The 22,364-nt window shown below is 40.9% G+C and overlaps 1 protein-coding gene across 1 annotated transcript; it reads right to left on the minus strand.

The window, feature by feature from the left end:
• Positions 1-2,384: 2,384 nt before the first annotated feature.
• Positions 2,385-20,394, minus strand: GPNMB (glycoprotein nmb). The gene is made up of 11 exons (XM_063410582.1): positions 20,119-20,394; positions 14,948-15,097; positions 14,094-14,237; positions 12,627-12,806; positions 11,404-11,562; positions 10,613-10,921; positions 9,311-9,433; positions 8,517-8,619; positions 7,421-7,626; positions 5,830-5,917; positions 2,385-5,085 (listed from the first exon to the last, which is right to left on the minus strand). Exons 1-11 carry the CDS (start codon positions 20,360-20,362, stop codon positions 4,932-4,934), a joined length of 1,860 nt encoding a protein of 619 aa, XP_063266652.1. The 5' UTR covers positions 20,363-20,394; the 3' UTR covers positions 2,385-4,931.
• Between the last annotated feature and the right edge of the window lie 1,970 nt (positions 20,395-22,364).

Here is a 22,364-nt window from a genome sequence, read left to right on the forward strand (position 1 = left end):
GATAGATAGAAAAGTTATACTATATTAACATTAGAATAATATAGTGAATGTAGTTTTGTAATTAACAGTAAGTTATAGTACAATAGAAGCTGTGTATGTGTGTTATATTTTTTTGCTCAAGAAGAGAAATTCCTCAGCACAGAGATAACATTCACAGAGGCCCCTAAACCTTACAGAGGCCTCTAAACCTTCTAGTGAAGAAGAATTTATGGCCTCTTATCCACAGAACCTAACTTTCTCAAGGACGTATGCTCTCATGCGTTCTTTTAATTAACAGAAAACTTTTGTGACAAGAAACAGCTGAAAATTACTCGTTTTACGTAAGATATGAATAGTCATAAACTGAAGGCTTAAAAAAGAAGACTTCTCTTTGTTCGGGGCCCTTCTCCTTCCTAGCCTTTGTCTGGGAGGGAGGGGGGACAAAAGCCCGGGCTACCTTCTTTGCTCTTGTTGTCTCATTATTTGTCCTGTCTCTGAAAACTTTTTTTTTAAACTTTTATTATTGTATTAATATTTTTGTAACCAATTTTTATTCTTTATTAAATATTCATAAATTTCAAAAAAACGAGTGATTGGCATTTATCACACCCTTGTTCTGTTGCTCCTCAGGCTTGTGGTCTCCCTTGTCCTCCCAGCCAGGTGGAAGTGATCTGTTGGGTTTTCAGCCGCGTCTGTCCTGTGGGATCCTGGAGCTGGCAAACACATGCAGTTAACTTGGGGATACATCCTGGAGGTGGCTGCTTGGTACCATGGCTTGGTAACGTGCCTAGAGGATACTTGAAGAAGCATCAGTTTTAAAGATGGTTTGACGTGTCTGGATTTGAGAGGATTGATCACTCCAGCTCCGTAAACACCACTGGGTTGTGCTGGGCTGTTGAGCAGCTGGAAAGGGACAGATACAGTACATGGGCACTGCCATATAAACCCAAGCCATGTAGCCCAGCTCAAGCCTTTTGCAGGCTACAGTTTTGCCTAAAAAAACTGCACCTGGTTTGAAACTTAACACCTTTTTCTTGGAGAAGGTTTATTTTCTGTTTGTGTAATTCCTGCATGATGTTAATGAGCACAGGTTAGTAGTCTTGCTGTGCTTGGTTTGCTATGGAGAAAGTTGTTGAGGGTTGAGCAATTATGACCTCTAAGCATTTGTATTTAATGTGGGTGAAACATCTTTCCCTCCACCTCCTTCCCCTGGAAACCCCGGCATTGACAGGGACACTAAAATAAGAAAATTGCTATTCAGAATGTTTTTCCCACTCTCAGCGAGTATGATTGTCAAACAATGATATTAAGGTTTAAAAGACATAGTCATGGATGGTGCCAGACTGTTTCTGATGGTGCCTATCAACAGCATAAGGAGCAGTGGCCATAAACTAAACCCAAGAAGTTTCACCTAAGCATGAGGAAGAACTTCATTACATTGTGAGTGACAGAACACTGGAACAGGCTGTACAGAGAGGTCATGGAGTCTCCCCCTTCAGAGACATTCCAAGCCCACCTGGACACACTCCTGTGTAATTTGATGTGAGTGACTCTGCCTTCGCTGGAATCTGGACTACATGATCGCCAGAGGTCCTTTCCACCTAACAAATCTGGTGTTATGGAATTCTGTGTGAATTATAAAGACCCATAGTGATAAAAGTTATATCGTTAAAGAGCATTTGACTATGCTGCATGAGGCTGGAGGTGATTGTACTAATAAACCACAGATGGCTCTTGCAAAGTTTTGTTTCATTCCTCTACCATTATTTCAGAGACTGGTGATTTTTAGCCTTAAATGTTTCAGCTTAAAAATACTTTTGGTAAGAAAAAAGCGCCACATCTGATGAGCCTTTTGTGCTTTAAAAAATATTCAAGAAAAAAGGGGGGGAGCATAACAAGTGCTTTGAAATAACAGCTCAATTTTTAAAGTAATTCTTAAACTTGCTACCCAACTGATGTTTCTGTTTCTCTTGAAGACATGGTTGAAAAGATGTTCTTTCTATGAAGACAATGTGCATTTATGTTTGATGTCATTCTTGATGTTATTTCTCCAAAGTGAATGCCTGAAACCTGTCTTGTGACATTTGCTGACATTCACAAATCTGTTGTTTGTCAGCTGTTCTTGCCTTTGAAGGACATGAAGTTCATTTGTATCCTGATCTGTTCTGAAATGGTGTCATCTGGGTGTTAAGAAAGTCTCCTTGCTTCTCAGGTTTGTGGTGCCATTGCTCTGAGTACACTTGAAGGGAGACTGCTAAATCAGCTCTATAACCCATGGTAGAGCCAGGTGTGAACTGAGGGTAAGGCAAATCCTGTGTTTTATGAAAGTAGACACCCTTTTGATCAATAATTGGGTAATTCATCCAGCTGCTTATCTCACAGTTTCTCAGAGAAAAAACAGTGAACTCTTTAAAATCATTACATGGTTTATTTGTCAGTGCAGCAGTTAAATTCCATTGTATAAAAGTAAAGATGTATGAAATAGAAGTTACAGCTGAAAAGGCAAAATCCTAATATAAAAATGTAGTATTCTGACATGACACTTAAAGGGAGATAGTGCAAGATACTCCTAATACTTAGGTTAAAGTATAAAAACGTTTGTATGCCTGAAAGCTGTTCTCTGTGCAAAAGCTTAAGATGTCTCTGAGCATCTAAGATTCAGCATTTTGCAGAAACAAGATGTTTTCTGCGTGTAGCCGAGGTGGTAGCCTGCATCTTCACTGATCCTAAGCTGTGACAGATTTTATATTTTCATGCATCATTACAGGTCAACTTAAGCTTTCTACTAAACCCTTGTCCTGCCTCAAGCTAGAGCAACAAATACAAATTACAGTCCTGCCTGACTGATAACAGAGGACATAACACTTAGACAGTAATTTTTGAGGAAAATGTGTTTCCTGTTTAAGTCAGAAAATAATTTGAGGTGCTAGTTCTTAGACAATAGGATGTTACATATAAAGAAGATGGAACAATAGCAAATACACTGCTTTTAATAATATAACTGAAGCAGCCACAGAAGAATTAAAATAATGGGAGAACCTGGAAATAATAAAGAAAAGAGGCTGTTGAATTTTAGAGCTAAGGAACTAATCTCACAGGTATGTTGAAATCTGGATTTTTTTTAATATCCTTAAGTCATTGAAAGGTGTCTGTGCATACTGGGAAGGGGCAGTGAAGACTAGATTCAGATTACAAATGATAAGCATTTGGAAGATCTGCTAAAATAGTAGGAAAGTGTGTTTATAATTATATATTGCCAGAGGAACAGGAAACAGTATGTATCAGAGATGTTTCAAGACTTGGTAAATAAGCTAATTATATTGAAATACAGATCTTCAAAGAATTCAGTGTTTGGAAATGGATTGTGTAAGGTCATTTTCCCAGCCTCCATTTTGGCTATAGCCTTTACTAACAGCAGGAGTTTTATGAAACATGAACTATAAAGAATTTTTTGTCTGTTTGATCATCTCCGTGAAACTTTTTAGCAACGTCTTCCCTTTCTGCAAATAAGATGCTCTCCTTTTCTCATCATCCCATGAGCCAGCCTTCAGCAGTGTGTGCTGGTCTCACACTGTGAAATGCCGGGATGCTGAGTGATGAGCATGTGTGGCTACGAGGCCAGGTCACTTGTGGAAGGCCTCAGAATGAGTTCTTTTAACAGAATTGCAGCTAGAGTGAACAAGTGAAGGCACATTGATTTTACATGAGTTTACATTTTCTAAGGTGTGTCATGTAAAAGCAGAATCTGGAGCAGAGTGTTTTATTTATCTTGGGGTTTTCATTTATTTCATTTAGTGGTCAGAGTGATGGAGGAGCAAGCAGAAATTAATGTCTCTTTACAGCAGGAAAGACAGAAATGAAAAGAGGACAGGGCAGTTGAATGCCACCCCTTCCTGCTAGACCCCTTGTTCTGCTGACCCTTCATTGGTCGTGGATCATATCTGCCCCCTTGGGAGCTGTGGTGCCAGTCCAGTGTCTCAAGACCAATGGAAGCAAAGGAGGCAAAGGCAGCATCAGCAGTTGCTGCTGCTGAATTCTGAAAAACTCAGAATTTGATATGGGACTCAAATTTTGAGCAGGGAGAGCCAAGCTGATGGGCCTCATCTTGTTGCTGGGCTGTCTGTGGTCTAGTTTATAGTGAGACTCATGCACTGGTAGCCATGTCCAGTGGGAAGCTAAGTGTGTCCAGCCCTGTTTACTGGCCCTGAGGCCAACTGGCATTTGATGAGCTGCACCCATGCTATTGAACCCTGGAAAACAGGGTGGCTGCTGCCAAACTCCCAGTGGGGGGCTGTGCCTCTGGTGGTTCCCAGAATCTAGGGTTTGCTTGGTGGGGAGCTGGCCCGCCTGGGGCCAGTCTGGACTAGGACCTCCTGAGCAGTGCAACAGTGGCAGCAGTTCAGTGCCAGTGCCTGGGAATAGGCCATGGCACGTTTCATTCCACAGACATAACACGTGCCTGCCCCCCATGTCTCTTTTACAGCAAAGACATGAATCCTGCTAAGGCAGTAAGTAGCAATAAAAACTGAGTGTTTACAAATTGGTTGGTTGTTAGGTTTTTGTCTCTCTCTCGTTTGTTTGTTTGTTTCTTTTTTTAATTAACCTCTCTCCCCCCTGCTTTCCAGATTATGGATGTGATTAATTTTGCAGGGTGTTAACCTTAGAAATAAGAAAAGCCAGATAAGAGTGCAGGATGGGGGGTATTAGTAATTCAGAAGAGTGTATCCTACATCACAAGCAAGAACAGCAACTGCTTAAAACTACCCCCTTGTTTTTCTACAAAGGACTACTTTAATGTTGCTAATTGCACCAAGCCCCAAAAGTTACCATCCCATCTATATGTGCTTTCACCTTACTCCCTGGGTTTTTTTATAACAAGAGGAAAGCCCATTAAAGTACAGTTCAGATACAGGTCCTGTACTTAATCTAATAGTCAATGTTATACTAAAGGTTTATACAATGCCTGGTTTACTTTTCAGCAGAGGATTTCTCTCAGTGCTATTAGGAAAGAAAATGGCTTTGAAAGTGCTGAAGTAAGCAGTGAATCCCTCCTTTTTCTCTGTTTGTTCTGCACTCCTCTCAATAGGCTTGTATTGCTTGTATCTCCTGCAAGGAATGGGCAGAGTTAGTTACTGAAAGACACTGAAAGGAGAGTCCACATTTAGCATGTGACCAGTGCATAAAAGCACTAATCATGTGTCCATCATGCATTCTCTCTGCTCCTTCCCAGTTCAAGCCCATCTAATGTCTGGCAGTGTATAGGTATAGGTCAGCAGTGGTGGCAGGAGCCTGGTTAGGGAGAAGGAGTACTGGAGTGCTGCTGCTCCATGAAAGTGTGTGTTTCTCACCACTCACTGGGAGGGGTGAGCATACACTCAACTCAGGAGTCTTCGTGCAGTCTCAAAGTCTCATGAGAAACTTCCAAGCTAATAATGCAGCAACATGTGCTTCTGTTAACTACTGGCCTGCAGGTAGTTTATTCCAAAAACTTTTCCCCAGAGAATTAATTCATCAGTTATTTAATGAAGAATTTGTTTGGTTTCACTGCATATATAAGTCCCATTATGCAGTTTGAGTTTGCTTTCTGCTTACATGAAGTTCCCAGACCTGCTAGTATTACTGTTTGTACTTATGGGCACAGAATGTAATTTTTTTTCTGAAAGTTCTTAACATTTGCACGTTTTCCAATGGTTTTGTGGCCTATACCAGTAATCTCATTTTCTTGAATATTTGCCAGAATATTTGTGAGTGTAAAGTAACAAAAATGTAGCTAAAGCAAATTTAAATTGATTTAAATAATATTTTGACAGTTCTTTGAACTGTTTTTAATCATAGAAACTAGCAACTTACTTGTAAAGGACAAATGCTCCAATGGCAGCAAACACTGCCAACAAGCCAAGGAAGATAAAGACACCTTCTGTTGTTCCAGATGATGCTCCTGTAGTTCAGAAAGTAGATTGACTAAAAGTTAGCCACTGTTTTACAGTGAGATAGACTTTCCAAAGAAAATGCCATTTTTACTTATTGCTGTATGCATTGAAGTACTGTTAGTAATTCTACTATGCTAAGCATTGGAGGTCAGTGACTGGCAGGAGGTGATGCTTTCACATTCCAATCCATGTAATTCTCCATTCCACCAGAGTGTGAGCTGTGCTTTGCCAGTTTTCTCCTATGAGCTCTGCTCCTCAGACACATGGCTACCCTTCCAGCTTGGAGGGGAATGAAGGGCCCTGTGGGCACCCCACAAGGTGAAGCTAATTTGATCCTTGCCATTTGTTATGCTGGGAAAATGTTTACACTGACTATAGGATAAACTGTTTGACAAAATTAGATGGGCTCATCCAGAAGATGACTTAAAGCAGCAACCTCTCTTAGATCCTAATTCTGCTTTGATTATAGCAGAAGCCTCGAAGTACAACTCAGCTTTGCCCTCTGGAAGAAACCTGGACAGACCAGCTTTATTGGGCTAAAGCTAGTCTCTGAACACAGTTGAGAAAAACCCTTCTGCATGCTTAGTTTCACCTTTAGGAGCCAGAATGCACTTAGAGATCAGGCATTGTGCCTTATTCATAATGAACTGATTTCAGTACAGATAAACTTACACCTAGATTAAATAAAATCATCAAAAAATAGCATGGAAAATGACTGCAAAGAGTCCATTTCTTGGCTGATAGTAATTACAGAGTTCAGACGAGTCACTAGGATGCTGTAATAGGAAGTCAGGAGGGCAATGAAGTGGGAGCAGAGAGGCAGCACGATCTTTTAGACTTCTGACTGAGGCTGAGTTTAATAGCTGGTTCTGTCAAAGACTGCTTTGATAGCTATGAGATAGACACAGGATACTTATCCAACCAAAGGTAAAACTCCTCTTTGGAAACAATTACCCTGGGTAGATTCTGTAGTCACTGGATTTTACACAGATCATTCCAGAACATGATTCATCTTATCCTCATGTAGAAATAGAAACCATGTCAAGGCCCATGGGCATTTAAGAAGGCCCAGGGCAGCCAACTGTGCTGCAGACCTCGATTCTGTCTCAGGTGAGCTGAATTCCCCTCTGTTTCTGCAATCTCTCCATGTGTGGAGTGGGCTGGCTGGCATGTTCCCCACCTGCTTTTCTGCCCAACATTTTTCTGAGGAAAATTACATTATGGCTTAGGAACTGTTCATATTCTGTGATACTGAATAGTTTGTATAATTACTGTATTCACTGGATTATAAACAGAAGTCAAACCAAGATCTAACAGCTAAAATTTTCCCAGGGGAATAATCATCATTTTATCTTTGTATGGACTTCAGACAAGCTGATGCAGTCTCAGCTGAGGCTTCCAGGCATAATAAGAACCCCTCTCTGTATTCCTGTGCTCTTTCCCCCTGCAGGGAAATGACCACAGGGAGAAGCTTTTCACCAACGACCCACCTCTGCTCTTTATGGACTCACCTGCATTTACAGAAATCAGGGCACTGGCAAGGGCTTGACTTGTGTCATCACCCAGGGTGATGTTTATACAGTATGTCCCAGGTTCCTCAAAAGCTCTCCTGATGGTGAGTAAACATTCATCCGTGACGACGATGGGGTCACATACCACGCTCTTGGACACCTGGCACGTGGGGTCAGAAACTACTGTGCAGACATCTGTGGGGAGACTGCCATGGAAAGAGAGAGCACACTGCATCTGTGGAGTCCTGCAGCCCAGTTAGCCCAGTTCATAGACACATTGCACAGTTTTATGCTGGTGCCTGTTCAAATCACTGGCACTATAGTGATTTAAGCATGTTTTATTAATATTGTATGTATTTTTTGCATATCTATACATGTATATGTGTACATGTGCATTTTATATAGAACGCATGTATACAATCTGTATAATTATCTGCTTGCTTTGCTTCTCATTTAACATTTTATGGTGATTACAGGATTACCTGCATCTAATCAGTTTATAAAGTCCTTTACCTTTAATACACATCTTTAAGGAAGGAATGCAGATTCTTTTAAGTAGTATCATGTGCTGGAAAAGAAAACACTCCCTTAAGAGAGGTTAATTGTATTCCAGTTGCCTTTCCATGGTGTTTCTTGTTATTTCTTAGTCCTCTCAGCTCTAGTCTTCTAAGACCTAGGAATATTAGTCCAGTGTTTTTTCATCCAAGAAGTTGCTTGGACTCAACCATTTACTCCAAGTGTCAAAAACTCATGGCCAAAAAGAAAGGATTTCCTTACAATTTCAGTAAACTGCTTCCTATTTTACTGTAAGTGCTGAAATCTTGTCTTGGCCAGGAGACTATAAGTTGTTTCTTTCCACAATAAGTTCCTTATTTTTACTGAGACTGGATGTTTGCTCTGAATCCTGAGTCCCTGGCAGTAGCCTCTGTTGGCATAGTTTAAAAATGAGACTTGCATTATCTTTAGTTCCCATCAAGAAATAGAAGCACTGCAGTTCCCAAATTTTGTTCATACATCTGCATCTAAGTGCATGGAGTGTTCCAGCACCTAATTAGTTTTGAACAGGGAAGATTGACAGCTTCATTCACACACTTACCTCCCTTGGCAGGTAACAACAAAGTCAACCAGTGAGTTTTCAGCTTGACTTTCTGTCATCTGGATGCTTGTCATCTGAATAATATTTACCTCAAGGATTCCCTCTGGGAGAGGAAACACATATCAACTGTAGGGTACATGACAAGCTTTGAAGTCTATGTGTACTGAACCTCAAGTTTTTGGCTGATGCTCAGTTCAGGTCTTGTTTTCCATAACTTCCTCCCTCCTTCAGCACTGCTCTTGAAAGCTTTGAAAGCTGAGAGATTTTCCAGTGCTTTCCCAGTGAGGCTGCTCCTTTCTGGTCTGCCTTTTTTTTCCTCATTATTGTTATTTACTTCCTTATTTTGCTAAATCACTTCCCACTACATGAGAAGGGTCTCTGCATTCAAAGATCAGTTCAGCCTTGTGTAAACCTCTTCCCCAGCCCATGTGCTCTTGCTGTGGCATGTTCAGAAGCTGGTGATACAGAAAGGAGTGACAAAATGCACATCTCCACCAGCACATGGGGTAAGCCATCAGCAGGCATCCAAACCAAGGTCCAGCCTCACGTGTCTGAAAGCAAGGGCCCATAACCTCTGCAACTAGCCCTTGGCAGAGTGCAGGCAGAAACCACAGTCAGCCAGTGAGATGTCTGGACATTCATCCTTAAAACTCTCAGCTATGTCCATGAGAAGGATCTTTTTGTGGATCTGATGTAATTGGTAAAAATGTGTCTAAATAACCATTATTTCTACCATACATTGTTGTTCATTGTTGACACCATTCCTCTGTTCAGGTGGTGACCCACATCCTTACCTACAACAGCAATGCTACTTTCATAGTATCCATTTCTGTAAATATGGCAACCTCCATCAGGATTATCCTCCACTGACTCGACAGTGGGAGAAGAGTCAGAATCAGAAGATGGTCCAGTTGTAACTGTTTGAGGAAGAAGAAACAGATATATGCAACTTTAGAACAAGCTCTGCTTAGAGATATTCTGAACACAGCCACAAGTTCCAACTGCCTTCATTCCATGGGCTGTCAGTGACTTTGGTTTGCAGCTGTGCAGTCATGTGTGCATCTGTGTTAGGAGCTCATGGCAATAATCCCTAAAGAAAACCCATGTGCCCAGCTTTAGAACCCTGGAGTGGCCAGGGGAGCCTCACTCCAAAAGCCACCTGGCTAGGCACCCATCTCTGTGAAATAAAAGGGAGACTACAAGGTATAATACAATTAAATACTTCTTTAAAATCCCCAGATCAATTATATAAGAAATCCAAAGGCCAATAAAACATTTAAAATGCTTTTTTAAAAGCTGGTATTTCCCACTGCTCTACATTACAGCTAGTGGGAAAATGAAGAGGGTAAGTGGTGAAAATTATATCTTTCCTTTCATTTTTCATTCTCACTCAATATTTTGGTAAGAGCACATATTAAAAATATGAAATTTGAAAAATATAGCCACATTTACAATTTCACAGTAGTAGTGTTACAGCTGAAACTGCAGGCCTTCTGCAGATCTTAAAACCCTCTGAGATAATAAACCAATGCTGAACATAATAGAAGTTATTCTGAAATATGTTAGTCAATAAATTAAAAGTGGAAAAGCTGTTCTGGGTTATGCCATGTGGAAAATTCATTTTTTTGAATATGACTAGGTTTTTCCAATCCAATCTCATTTAATTTTGGATAGAAGTTAATGCAATCCAGAAAGGAACTTGCTATAAGAGTGTTCTGAAATTCCTTTTTCTCGCTAGAAATTTGCATCTTACCTCAGAAGATGACCCTGAGTAGACAAGGCTAAAATCTCCTGAACAGGTGTGGCAGAGATAGTACAAACTTACATTTATGTTCACCTGAAGACCTTTGCATGCTGTAAGTGTGGTGGTAGAACTGGATGCGCAAGGAGTTAAATGTGTAAGTGATCCCTACCATGGAATCCTAGAAGAGTTTATGCTTATTGATTCTGTCTCTAAGCCAATTTTATAGAGGGTTTCCAGAGGCTTGCAGCCCTTTCATGATGACACTAAAACTACTAAAGATATTAACTTAAAATATCAGAATATAGAGTTTTAGCATAGCTCCTAATGCCAGTGCTGTTTGATAAATGCTTACCTGCTGAGGTGGGCGGTGGTGCAGTGGGTGTTACTGGCCTACAAGGTACAGGTATAATGGCTTGGACAGTTAAATTCAGAGTGAAGTTTCCTTGCAGAGTGTAGGTGTGAGATGTACTAGGACCGCTGGCTACAAATAAGCCACTTCCATCTCCGAAGTTCCACTTGTAGGAGATGGCAGAATTATTCAGATAGTAGCTGGGATCATGGATCTTCACGTCAAATGTAATTGGTGAGTCTTTGATGAAAATGGAGTCTGAGATGTTGCGGTCATGTTTTTGGAACATACTCACAAATACTGGAATTTTGTCTGGAGGGGAAAAAAGAGATAAATAAATAAATAAATTTTTGCAGCAGAGATACCTGGCTGCAAACAACAAACAGTTCCAAAGCCCCTGAACAGCAACAGCCAGAACGTGAGGTGTAAACATGGTGTCTTTAACACAGGTTTCTACTTTAATTCGATTTATGACCTGAGGAGTGAACATCAGTAGTAAACAGCCAGAAAAATATGGGAATAAATGAGGAGTCACAGACATCTGTGGAAGATTGCATTATCTCTCGTAAATAGTTTTCCATTACAAAGTAGAGGGGTCACTACTGAGCTACACGAAAAGGTTACTTAAGCTACTTAAGCTTACTCAAGGCAATTTACCAGAGACTCCACTTTCATGCTAAAAACCTTTCTCAGGCTAATGTCTTCAGGCCAGATGATGCTTGTGCTGAATTTTTTTAACAGCTAAGCTCCAAATACCCCCAGCATTTCATTACAGCAGATTCCAGCCCACTCACCTGTTACAGAGTAGAGGGTTTTTGCTCTCGCAATCGGAACAAATCCTGAGTGCCCTCTCCTGTAAATGGACACTGCCATCCCATGTTCACCAAGAGTGATATTTGTTGTGTTGACTGAAAACTTTGCTGAAGATTGTCCAGTTGTTTGGTAATACTGACCTGAAACAGAACATGAACGTAACATTTTCCCCCTCAGCCTCGCTACAAGTTGGTTTATGAGAGGCAAAGTCTCTGAGAATCTTAGATTGTCAAAATCAAAATGAATAGTCTAGAAATGTCTTCCAGTAATCTGACAGATATTTTCAAAGGATGGGATACTTTTACAATGTGTTTACTCATATAAATTCTGGCTTTTCAAAATTTTCAAAAAGGTGTCCCAAATTTCACTAGTCCAAGAACATACTGCCAAGACATCTACATCTTTCCAAAGCAGTTACATTACATTACATTAAGTCATTAAGATTATGTAGTGGATGGTGTGAGGTGTTTTAAGTGATCTTGTGTTTGCTTTCAGCATAGCCAAATGATACAGCACCTCTTGCTTCATACTCTAGAATCATTTTTATCTATTTGATTGTCTTTTTAACAGCTGACTGAGGTAGGTAAATAGTATCACCTCCACATAAAATTTGGATGATTATTATTATTATTACTCATGCTGATACTGACAATAATACTGATTTAGCCAGGGGAACTGAAGGCACTAAGATTCAGTATGTAGCCAATGGCAGGAATAGCCCAACAATTACATCCTCAGGAGCAGGAAACACTGAAAATCAGCATCTGTGACCAGAGCAGCAGCACAGCCAGTGGCAGTTCTCACTTCCCTAGAGACCAGAAGTGCTGCACTGTTAAACTGGTGATACACAGCACTGTGTTCTCTCTTAAATCTAAAAGCCTTAAGTGGCAGTGAGCTGTCAATAAATTGTCTGACTGACCTGCTCAGACTCTCTGTTTTCCTAGAAAAAGATCTTGAATACTACCAAAAGGAAATTAATTTTCTTCAGTGGTAATATTGTGAATGCAGGTTTAAAGAGAATTTTCTGGTCCATAATTGCTTGGCCTCTCTGGGAAAGTGGGGAATTAATTCAGTATTTCCACTTGAGAGTGTGGAATCATTTTAAAGTGCTTTTAGTAAAACATACTAGACTAATGAGTTGTGTACAAAGAGAATATAAGATTTGCAGCATCAGCCCAACCAAGGCATATGTTGCAGCACTAACCAAAAGTGTGAAACACATAGACAAAGTTCCTTCTCCTCCAGCCAGGGTGATGGGGGAAAGGACGTCCATCTGGGAATACATTGTGGCTCTGGTTGCTTGTGCAGTTTTCCCAGCCACAGTTGTTAGTCCATTCAGTCCAGTTGTAGACATAGACTTGCTGATCCATGGAAGCTGGAGGATCTAAGGATAGAAATAGGACATGTTCTGGTCAACTGGGAAATGTGCAGAGAGTCAGGAAACAGGAGGCAAGAACTGCAGGTTACAGCAGTTAACTGCATTTAAACAATAGGTGAAGTGGGGTATTTTTAGACTGACATTGATTCTTCTGAGGTTGTGCTTTGTTTGGTTTTAATGTAAACACAAAATGATTCTGTCTTGGTGCTATTTTATTAAGAAGTTTAAAAAATACTTTATTGTCTCTTGGGCCAGACACAATTTAGAAGTGCTTGCCCAAAAACTACACAGGATGCTGCTGTTTCGCCAAGGATAATGGGGATACGTAAATATTTGGCAAGCAGAATTCAAAATTTTAAGTACAAAGAGTGGCTGTGAAAGCACTGTAAGGAAGTGACTTCATTTGTTTTGTGAGAAAAGTTTTCTATGGCATCTTTAAATAACTTAGACATGACTTTCTGTCATTTTCTGCATACTAAATAGGAAGTTTCCTCCCCAAACAGCACAGCAGATATTAAGTAGAGTACGGATATAAGTGCTAACAAAATATTAGACAGTTAACTGGAACATAGACTGACAAAAGACTTGCTGATATGCCTTGAAATGAAAATTACTTTGATCAGTAAAATATTTGCTGAACATTTATGCATTCAGAGGAGGAAAGGTACAACAGCATGTGTTGTTCTAGATCCAGCAGCTTAAAACACTGGAATTATGATAGGCTTTTTTCTCCATGTAGTAATAAATAAGATGAAAAATGGTGATTTTCTGAGGAAAATATTGCTTGATTTTTAAATATTTGTTTGTCTTCTAATTCTTAAAATGTGGAAGTGTGGGATTTACTCTTTTGTGCAAATACAGTTACTGAATTCTACAATTCATAATTGAAAAAAACCCTCAATTTTATAAATTGGCAGCTTTATAAGTTTGAAAGAAAACAGTGTGACTGTGCAGCATTGTGCCTGAGCTGAAAAGCAGTAACAGTTCTGTTGAGAAGTCAGATTACGTGATTGTTTTGGGAAGTTTATAATTCAAGTTTATAATGATGGTCAGTCTCAAAGGACCTGGTCAGTCTGTATACAGTGGGGCAGAGCACTAAAAATACCACATGATCTTCTCAGGAAAGAAAGTGGTGTGGCACAGGCACAGGCATGCACAGGTAGGTGTTATCAGTTAAATCCAGCACGGGTGCAGTTCCCTGGGTGTGCCTGTGATGCTTTCAAAGCTCAGTGACACACGTACAGCAGCACCAGGCAGATGTGAGTGTGGTGCAGGGACATTGCCATTACCTACCATGGGTACAGTTTCTCCTGTATACTATGTTGCCATCATTATCTTCTGTCTGGCACTTGGGAAACTGGAGAGTCACAACAAAGGTCACGTTGGATCCTACCAGTGCTGGGCTGTCACTGTCCAGTTTGGCTGTCACCCTTCCGCCTGTAGAAAAGAAAATTGGTCTTCACTGCAGTAAAGGGTGCATGGGAGCAGGAGCTGCCATCAACTGTGCACTGTTGACATGGAAATGCTTTATTGGTTACTCTGTTTCTAAGGGCTTTCGTGCTCCTAAGTCACTTGTGTTCTTACCAAAACCCCAACTTCAAACAATCAGAGGGACTCAGTGTGTCCTCCCAGATCACTTACTGCTCTGCTGTTAATTTTCTTCCAAGAGCTAAGAATATCGTTTTCTACCTGTGGGGGTCAATATATTTCAAAGGAGAAAATGTTTCTTTCTCTTCAGGGATAGTCCTTGGCTCTCAGCTCGGAGCAGGTGACAATAAACATGCTCTTTGCTGGGGCTGTCAATCTGAAGCCCATGTGCCTTACCGAGGTAGCAGTAGAAGCTGCCTGTCCTCCGGGGCAGCTTTCACATAATGGATTGTGCTGGAGCCCCGACCAGCAATACTTCTTGATAAGTATTAATGTCTGAGATTAGTCATAATGGGAAAGCATTTTGTGTAATAACTCACTGTTCTGCTTCCTCAGACAACCCACTGGGAATGTATCAAACCCGATCATCTCTAACTTGCTGTTCTGTGCAGCAGTGGATACTGCCCCTATGAAAATGCACTCTAGCACCTGCACTCTGCACTGAGGGGGATTTTCTGGCCAGTTTTTCAAGTGTTTTTGAAATAAGTACATGCTATCACCTTTCCAGCAGTCTTTCCATCTGGGATTTCCTTCTTCCCAGAAAGGATAAAGTTTTTCATTCCAGTTGTTTTGATCACTAGACCAGCCTTGTAGCTTCTTGTAGGATGTGACAGGAGAAGTGCTTCCATGGCTCAACACATCTTGATACCCTAGAGAGAAAACCGAACATCAGTGTAAATGTAGTGCAATTTCCCCTACTACTCTATAAAAACATTACTCTTGTGCTGAACTTTAATTATGTACTGGTAGAAAACTTTCCACCCGTAGAAAAATGATGGAATTTTATCATTGCAGCTATAAACACATGAACTATAATTAACACAAAGACAATTCCACCACTGTCAGACTGACATTTTTATTCTACTTGCAGTACTGCAAACTTCCCAGAAAAAGAAAAAAATGTCGACAATGTTTTGACCATATCAGAGCAATGGTTTGCAAGAATTTACATAACCCTGCCACAGTCAGGCTCTTTGCACAGAGGTTGCTTGATTTCTGACTGCTTTGCCTGGTAATAAATCTACGAGTAAAAGGCTAACAGGATGAATTAATTCTGTGTCTGAGTTGTGCTCTAGTGGAAGTTGTGCCAGGAATTAGTTTTGACCCAGTGCAGCTCCTTTGGTGAGCTGGCTGGTGGTTTGGGTGGGAGGGGTGGAACCAATTATAACAGAAGCTGGTATTTCCAGAAAAGGAATTTTAGAGCTGAATAGTAAATTCAATGTGTTTATAATATAACAACAATAACATATTAGCTTCATGCCTTTTATTTTAAAATGGCTCAGATATTAAATAACTTCAATAACATCTTTCTTCTCATATTACTACAAATGATGGGCTCAAACTTTTCCCAGGCTTCTAGGATCCCTCTTTCTGTCACAAAGGACACATAGTGGAAAGCAACATAAAGACCCAAGTAACCTGTAGGAACATGTTGGCCTCTGTAGGATGCCATAGAAATATATTAATACGAGGGCTCATGGGCACAATTCCATGAAAGCCTGGGGGCTTTAGAGAGCTCTGCCATGATAATCAGGTAAGGTAACTGCTGATTGTGCCATTCTGTCACAACATAAAGGGAGTTAGGTTTTCTGCTTTCCATGGCTTTATTGTAGAGGTACAGCTGATGCAGAATGCTACTGAGATTTATACCCAAGTGCAACAAAGTTCTAGATGACTTCAAGGAAAATGCAGAGACCTGTAAGAAGGGGAAGAATTACCCTGTGTGCTGTAACCTAACCGGTTTTGTTGGAATTTCTCCAAGCTTTGGAGAAGACACAGAGCAGGTGTAGCTAGTTTAAGCACAGTCTTTAGAGGTGGGTGGCTCCTAATTTTACTGCGAGAGAGAATCAGAGAAGCAGCTCAGAAGAAGGGGCAGGAGCTGCTTTCTCTCGGTGTTTTATTGCCCAGTGAGGTTTCTGCTGGGCAGGAAGAATATCCCTTGGCCAGTCCCATCTCCACTATGAGCTGATGCTGGTAGCTCTTCCCTCGGTCCTGAGGACTGAACAATTTGAGGAAAAGAACAGATTTTGCATGCAGAGACACAATCTCCCACAGTCTTTTTCCCTACAGGAACTCCCTGCAGTCTTACTTAAATCACTTGAATCAAGTCTTTCCTGCAGATTTAATATATTTTGATGTAAGCAAGCATAATATTATGACTGGTATTTACTTAGCGACCTGTATCACATGCTGTATTGTTTTGAGTCTTGGTCAGAAGAAGAGTTTGGTAATGTTGTCGTTCAGAAACTTTGCTCAGGAAAAAAACAAATTAGCAACTATAAAAGTACTTCACAAAGGCTTAGCAAGTTCAATTACACTTTAGGTATCATTAAAATAATGTCTCATTTAAAAGTAAATGGCTACATAATTTTTGTTATTTATTTTTCCTATTCTCCTTGATTTTATCAAAAAATTATTTAATGAACAAAAATGTTTTGCTTTTGTCAGATCAAAACTTTTCAATCATTGTTTTTTTCCCAAATCTTCAATTTATCAAAAATAGCTGGATCACTTTTAATTTTATAAATGCTGTCATTTTTGAGTTTTCATTAACAATCTTTGAATTTAGAATTAATTTTCTAGTCCAGTAAATAGCTGTTGTCACAGCTTCTAAATCACAAGCTGCTTAGGTATTTATTTGCCTCTCTTATGTGCTTTGTTTATTTCAGTCAAATATAGAACATTTCAAAGGTTCAGGACAAAGATTTTTTTTCAGATTAGGAAAGACTTCTGCACTAGTTTCTCTAACACATGGAACTGAAGAATTTCAGTTGGTGAATTTAAAGGAACAAAAAGCTTTAACGTTTTTCTTTTTTAACAATGAAAACCACTCAAGAACAGATGTTGGTCAGAACCAAAATTAGAGCAATTCAGTTCAAAATAGACAGAGTAATGTTATGCTCCAAGGAACAGATTCCTGTAATAGTTTTGGTGAGGTGTTCATAGGGGAAAAGATCATATACTTTGATTGACTTTCTTCTTTCTCATTCTGGCTTTCATTTTAGTGACAAATGCAGCAAAGACAAGTTCAGTATTTCCTGTGAAAGTGTATTAGCCATGAAAGAGAGAATGAGAGCCAATGTTGGGACAGCAGAAATAGAAAGATGACACAGCTAAAGGGAATAAAAGTGTATTAGAAGTAAAAAGGCTGATGGAATGGCACCAGACTGTAACATAAACTTTCTAAAGTTATGTATAGAAATATAATAAAGCAGGACAAAAAAGAATTTGAGGAACAGCTTGCAAAAAAATAAAACCTACAAATTAATTTTTCCCCCAAATATAAACTAAGTGGGAAAGCTTGCCAGGAAGTATAGGGCCAAAAGATGATGTAGATGCAAAAGAAGCATTCAGGAAAGGTAAAGGGTTAGCACAAAACTCAAATAGGTCAATTGGTTTATATTTTCATTCACAAGGGAAGAGCACAGGGGGTTTCTGTTATAGAAATTTTTTTTACAGTGACATAGAATATCTCTCAAAATGAAGTGTTGGCACAAAATCCTCAATTATAGAACAAATCAACAAAATGACAAAGTTGTCTAGATAGGATGGCCCAAGTATGGAAGTTATTCAAGAGTGAAATAAATGAGCTATTAACCATAGCATGTAACATCTTGCTTAACACTGCTTCAGTGACTGAGAAACAAAAATTGGCAAATGTGATGACAGTTTTTAAAAACACTTCCAGGGAAGATTTAGAGGATTAAAAAACCCTTTGGGGCTCAAGTTGGAGAAGCTGGTAGGAACAGCAGTGAAGAACAGAGTAAGTAGGTAGAGTACATTAATATGATTTGCCATAAAAGGAGCGCATTGCTCACAAACATATTCTGAGTTTTGCGAGGGAGACAGAGAGCATGGGAACAAGGCTGACCTGCTTGTTACAGTCTGCTCGAGTTCCAGACAGCACTTGATGAGGTCCCTTGCTAAAGGAACATAAAGCAATTAAGTTACCATGGAATAAGAATGAAGCATTTCACATGAATAAATGATTAGTTAGGATATTAAAAAAAGCTATGAATAAGTGCCCAGTTTTCTCCATTGTTAAAATAATTTAAAATGTTCATAATGAAAAAAACAGGTAAGCAGCGAAGTTCTTTAATCTGCTGAAGACTGCATTAAAGTAATAGAGGCGAGGACTGTATGAAACTCGATGACTCAAGAATAAAACTATGAAATTCAACAGAGTTAAATGTAGCCTTACTTTGAGAATGAGGGGCTCTAAACTAGCTCTAAACTCAGAAACAGGATCTTGCAGCTTTACAGTTTTGAATGCAGTACTCATTGGTAGTTGAAAACCTGGGAAAAGGCTGGATAGAGAACAAAGATGAGAACATCATTACAGCATTTTATAATGCCATGTCTTGAGTACTGTGTGCTCTGTTCTCTGCAGCTCAGTCACTATAAAGGAACTGAAAAAACACAGAGAGAGGTGACGAGGACGCTACAAAGGGAAAGAATTGTTTCCATATGAGGAACAGCTAAATAGACTATGTCTTGAAGCCTGGAGAAGAGGTGACAGAGGAGAATATAAAAACAGAATCATGAACAGCATGGAGGAAGAAGCTGGAAGTACAAAAGCTAAGGAGAATCAAATGAAACCAGCAGGTTACAGGTTCCAAGCACATGAAAGGTGCTTCTTCACATAAGGTACAATTAAGGTGTGAAATTTTTTTTGTGTCCCAAAAATTTACACGTCTTGCAATGAAAACCAAATGCATGAACAGATGGAAGAAGTCTAGTAAAAACTGTAAAATATAATGACTGCATCTGACAGAGGCAGTTCTATAAATGCTATAAATCATCAAAAGCTGGGAAAGTGTCCTGACCTGCCCAGTTATACATGCAGTACTATTCTCCATTGGAGGCACGTACAAGGCTAGATGAATGCTCAGATGCACTTCAGTTTTTAAGGTTTTCAATTTCCATAATTTTTCATACATCTCATACATTTCAATTTCCATTCCATCTGGAATTTGAGCTTAAAATCCCATTTCTACATTCCCAGCCCTGAGCTCAGAGAGTCATCCTAAGACTTGGGTCGAATTGCGCGCCTGCAAAGAAGCAGATCAGCCCACTCCCTGCGCACTGGGGCTTGCAGATCAAATTCCTTGACTGGGCTCCTTGAGGTTAGGGATCCTCAGGTCCAAGTGTCCCAGTGAGGAGCACAGCTTCTGACCTGGCCTCTCTCAGCCACAGCTGAGCCAAGCCAACTGTGCAAAGTCCATTCTGCATCTGCTGTTTCAGCCATGCCTGAACTGGGGAAGTATTGCTAAGAGTTTGCTGCCAAGGGCCAAGGTTTAGCTCCAGTCAGTGCCATGGACCTGTGGAGCACAGGGAGCAGATTACTGAGCAGTTCTCAGCACACTTCTCCAGCTTGGGCAGCTTTTCTGCCCAGAGCCCAGCAACCTTGGGGTGGAACTGGCTGTCGCCTACCGGGTCACGGGCACTGCTCCAGCAACCACCTCAGGTGCTCGGAGCAGCGCTTTTCCTGCGCTGGCCTGGGACATGGAAGGGGCCGGGGCAGGAAGCAGGGATGCAGGGATGCAGGGATGCAGGGATGCAGGGATGCAGGGATGCAGGGGTGCAGGGATGCAGGGGTGCAGGGATGCAGGGATGCAGGGGTGCAGGGAGGCAGGGATGCAGGGGTGCAGGGGTGCAGGGAAGCACTCACGTGTGGCGGCGGCGCACAGCAGGGCCTGGGCCAGGAGCAGCAGTCCGAGGGGGTGGCCAGCACGGCTCATGGTTCCGGGGATCCTGGGCTGCCCAGCACTGCCCAGCACCTGCCGAGGAGCAGCGCACGGAGACTGCTCCGGCCTCAGGCGGGAGGTGAGAATGGAGTTTCTCCGCCGCTCTGCTCTGCGATTAAATGAAGGGCCCCGGGACTCATCATGTGATGGAATTAAGCAGAGATGCATGATTTTGTCTTCAGCTTCTTTCAGCTCATGTGGTTATGACTCACTCCCTTTGCTTTCAGCATTGCCTGGGATTTCTGAGAGACCTGTTTGGAGCCACACCATTCACCCCACAGGCATTTTTATACTAGTTTTGCACTGTGATCAATTTTTGTACTTAATTTGTTTTTAAATTAGGAATACTTATTTCCAGAAATCCAAATTAACTCTTGCCCCGGCCTGATTTGCAAGTGTTACTGCAACAGCTCACTGCATTTGATGAACCCATCACTACTTAACCATATAGCTCACCCCATGTGCTGGGCAACAACTCTAAACTAAATGGAAAATGGCCAATTCAAACAAATTTCTTGACTTGGCTCCTGATCAGAGTGGATTGTTAAGGAAAATGTAATTTAAATATTTAGTGGGTACCTATCCAATCCAACCACGTCTAGAGGTGCCATCACAGCCCCTGTGTGGTGATGGCCACTCAATATTTAGCTCCCAAGTTGCCATGATCCACACACAGATGATTGTATAAACTTTACGGATTGTAGTAATAAATAAAAAATAGGCTTTGCTGCCCAGTCTGAAAATGAGGTATATAACCAGTGGCTCCAGAGGAGCAGCGTGGTTTGGCAAACACTGCACCTAGTGGTTCAAATTCAGGTTCAGTGTGCTTCCCCAGCCCAGGTGTTCTTCTACAGGCAGTGCAGCAGCTGATTTTCACTGAAGGCCTGGCAGCCTTGTGAAGTTTCTTGCTGTTGTTTGCAGCAGAGAACAAGCTTTGGTAAGATGGCAAGGCAGAGAGCCAAGTACAGTCCTCGAGAGAACTGAGTAGCAGTTTCAGTGCTCCCAAAGAATAGCACTCGTAAGTGTGACACTGCTAGCCAGAAACCAGTGAGCTGGGCAACAGCAAACCATTTTTATTTAGGGCAGGGCAGGTGGAAGTCCATAATTCCAAGGCACTGTCAACAGAATGAAGACATTGCCCAATGGAAAGGGATTTTAGAACTATGACTACTTTTTTTTTGGTAGTTTCTTCTATTTTTCTAGTGTTTTATATTAACTGTACAAGTTATTACCATTACCCAGAGCACCCTAGCCATCATTTCTCTCAGTAATGCAGGCTCTAATGTCCAGTCCTGTGTTTCTTGCATGTGTGGAATCCATACTTCAGCATCCTGCTGGCTGGAGCTAACCCTCACTCCTGCTGCCAGCCAAGGATCAGGGTGACAGCAACAGCCTTAGGGGTACAGGCTTGTTGAAACTAAGCACTCATTATCTGGCAGAAACAAGGGGGAGCATAAATCGAAGTCAAAGCTATGACTGACTGTGCAAAAAATCATATGACTGCAGCGTCCTCATGTGATTGTTGCTTTTTTGTTGTTATTCAATCAGCTATGTTCCCAGTTGAAATGTCAGGTTTCGAAGGCATTCACAATTATTTTTTTTAAACCATGTGGGACATTAACTTTAATTGCACTCCTTTGTTTCCAGGTTGCTGATCCTAGAAGTGAAAAGTGACCTTCAAACACTGTGGTTCAGCACTGGGAGCCTGATCCAAAGTCTGCTGGGGAGAAAGGAAGTTTGAATGCTCATTCCCAAGAGGCTCTTGAGAACCTCCAGAGGAAAACCGCTGACAACAAATGCCTGTTAATTAAAACCAAAAATTTATCAGCCTAAAAACAATAAAGTTGGTTACGATGGAGTTTTTTGCCATGTTATTTGATACATGAAATTGTTACATAAATTTTGAGTGACAGTCTCAATAAGAACCAGCTGGTAGAAATTATTAAACATGTTGTAAATAGACTTCAGAGGCACTGAGGGTCAGGCCTGTGGTTAGAGGAATCCAAACCCACCAGGGCTGGGGTAATAACTAAAAGGTGGCTTTACTATGACACTCCAGTCCTTCACGTTCTTCCTCCTCTGCTCTTGGCCCTTAGATTACACATTCCTGCAGGGCTGACACTGGAAATATTTGGGTCCACTTGTGCTGTGGCTGCAGCCAACATTCACA

Source organism: Prinia subflava, chromosome 1 (genome assembly GCF_021018805.1).
Source record: "Prinia subflava isolate CZ2003 ecotype Zambia chromosome 1, Cam_Psub_1.2, whole genome shotgun sequence".
NCBI classification, from domain to species: Eukaryota; Metazoa; Chordata; class Aves; order Passeriformes; family Cisticolidae; genus Prinia; species Prinia subflava.

Bases quoted from the DNA above. Each gene is read 5' to 3' on its own strand.
- GPNMB (XM_063410582.1), bottom strand. From the start codon at position 20,362: ATGCATCTCTGCTTAATTCCATCACATGATGAGTCCCGGGGCCCTTCA. The intron at 8,620-9,310 runs GTAAGGATGTGG...TTCCTCTCCCAG, and splicing joins AAGTAGCATTGCTGTTGTAG to AGGGAATCCTTGAGGTAAAT. The intron at 5,918-7,420 runs GTGAGTCCATAA...TCTGAACTACAG, and splicing joins CCTGATTTCTGTAAATGCAG to GAGCATCATCTGGAACAACA.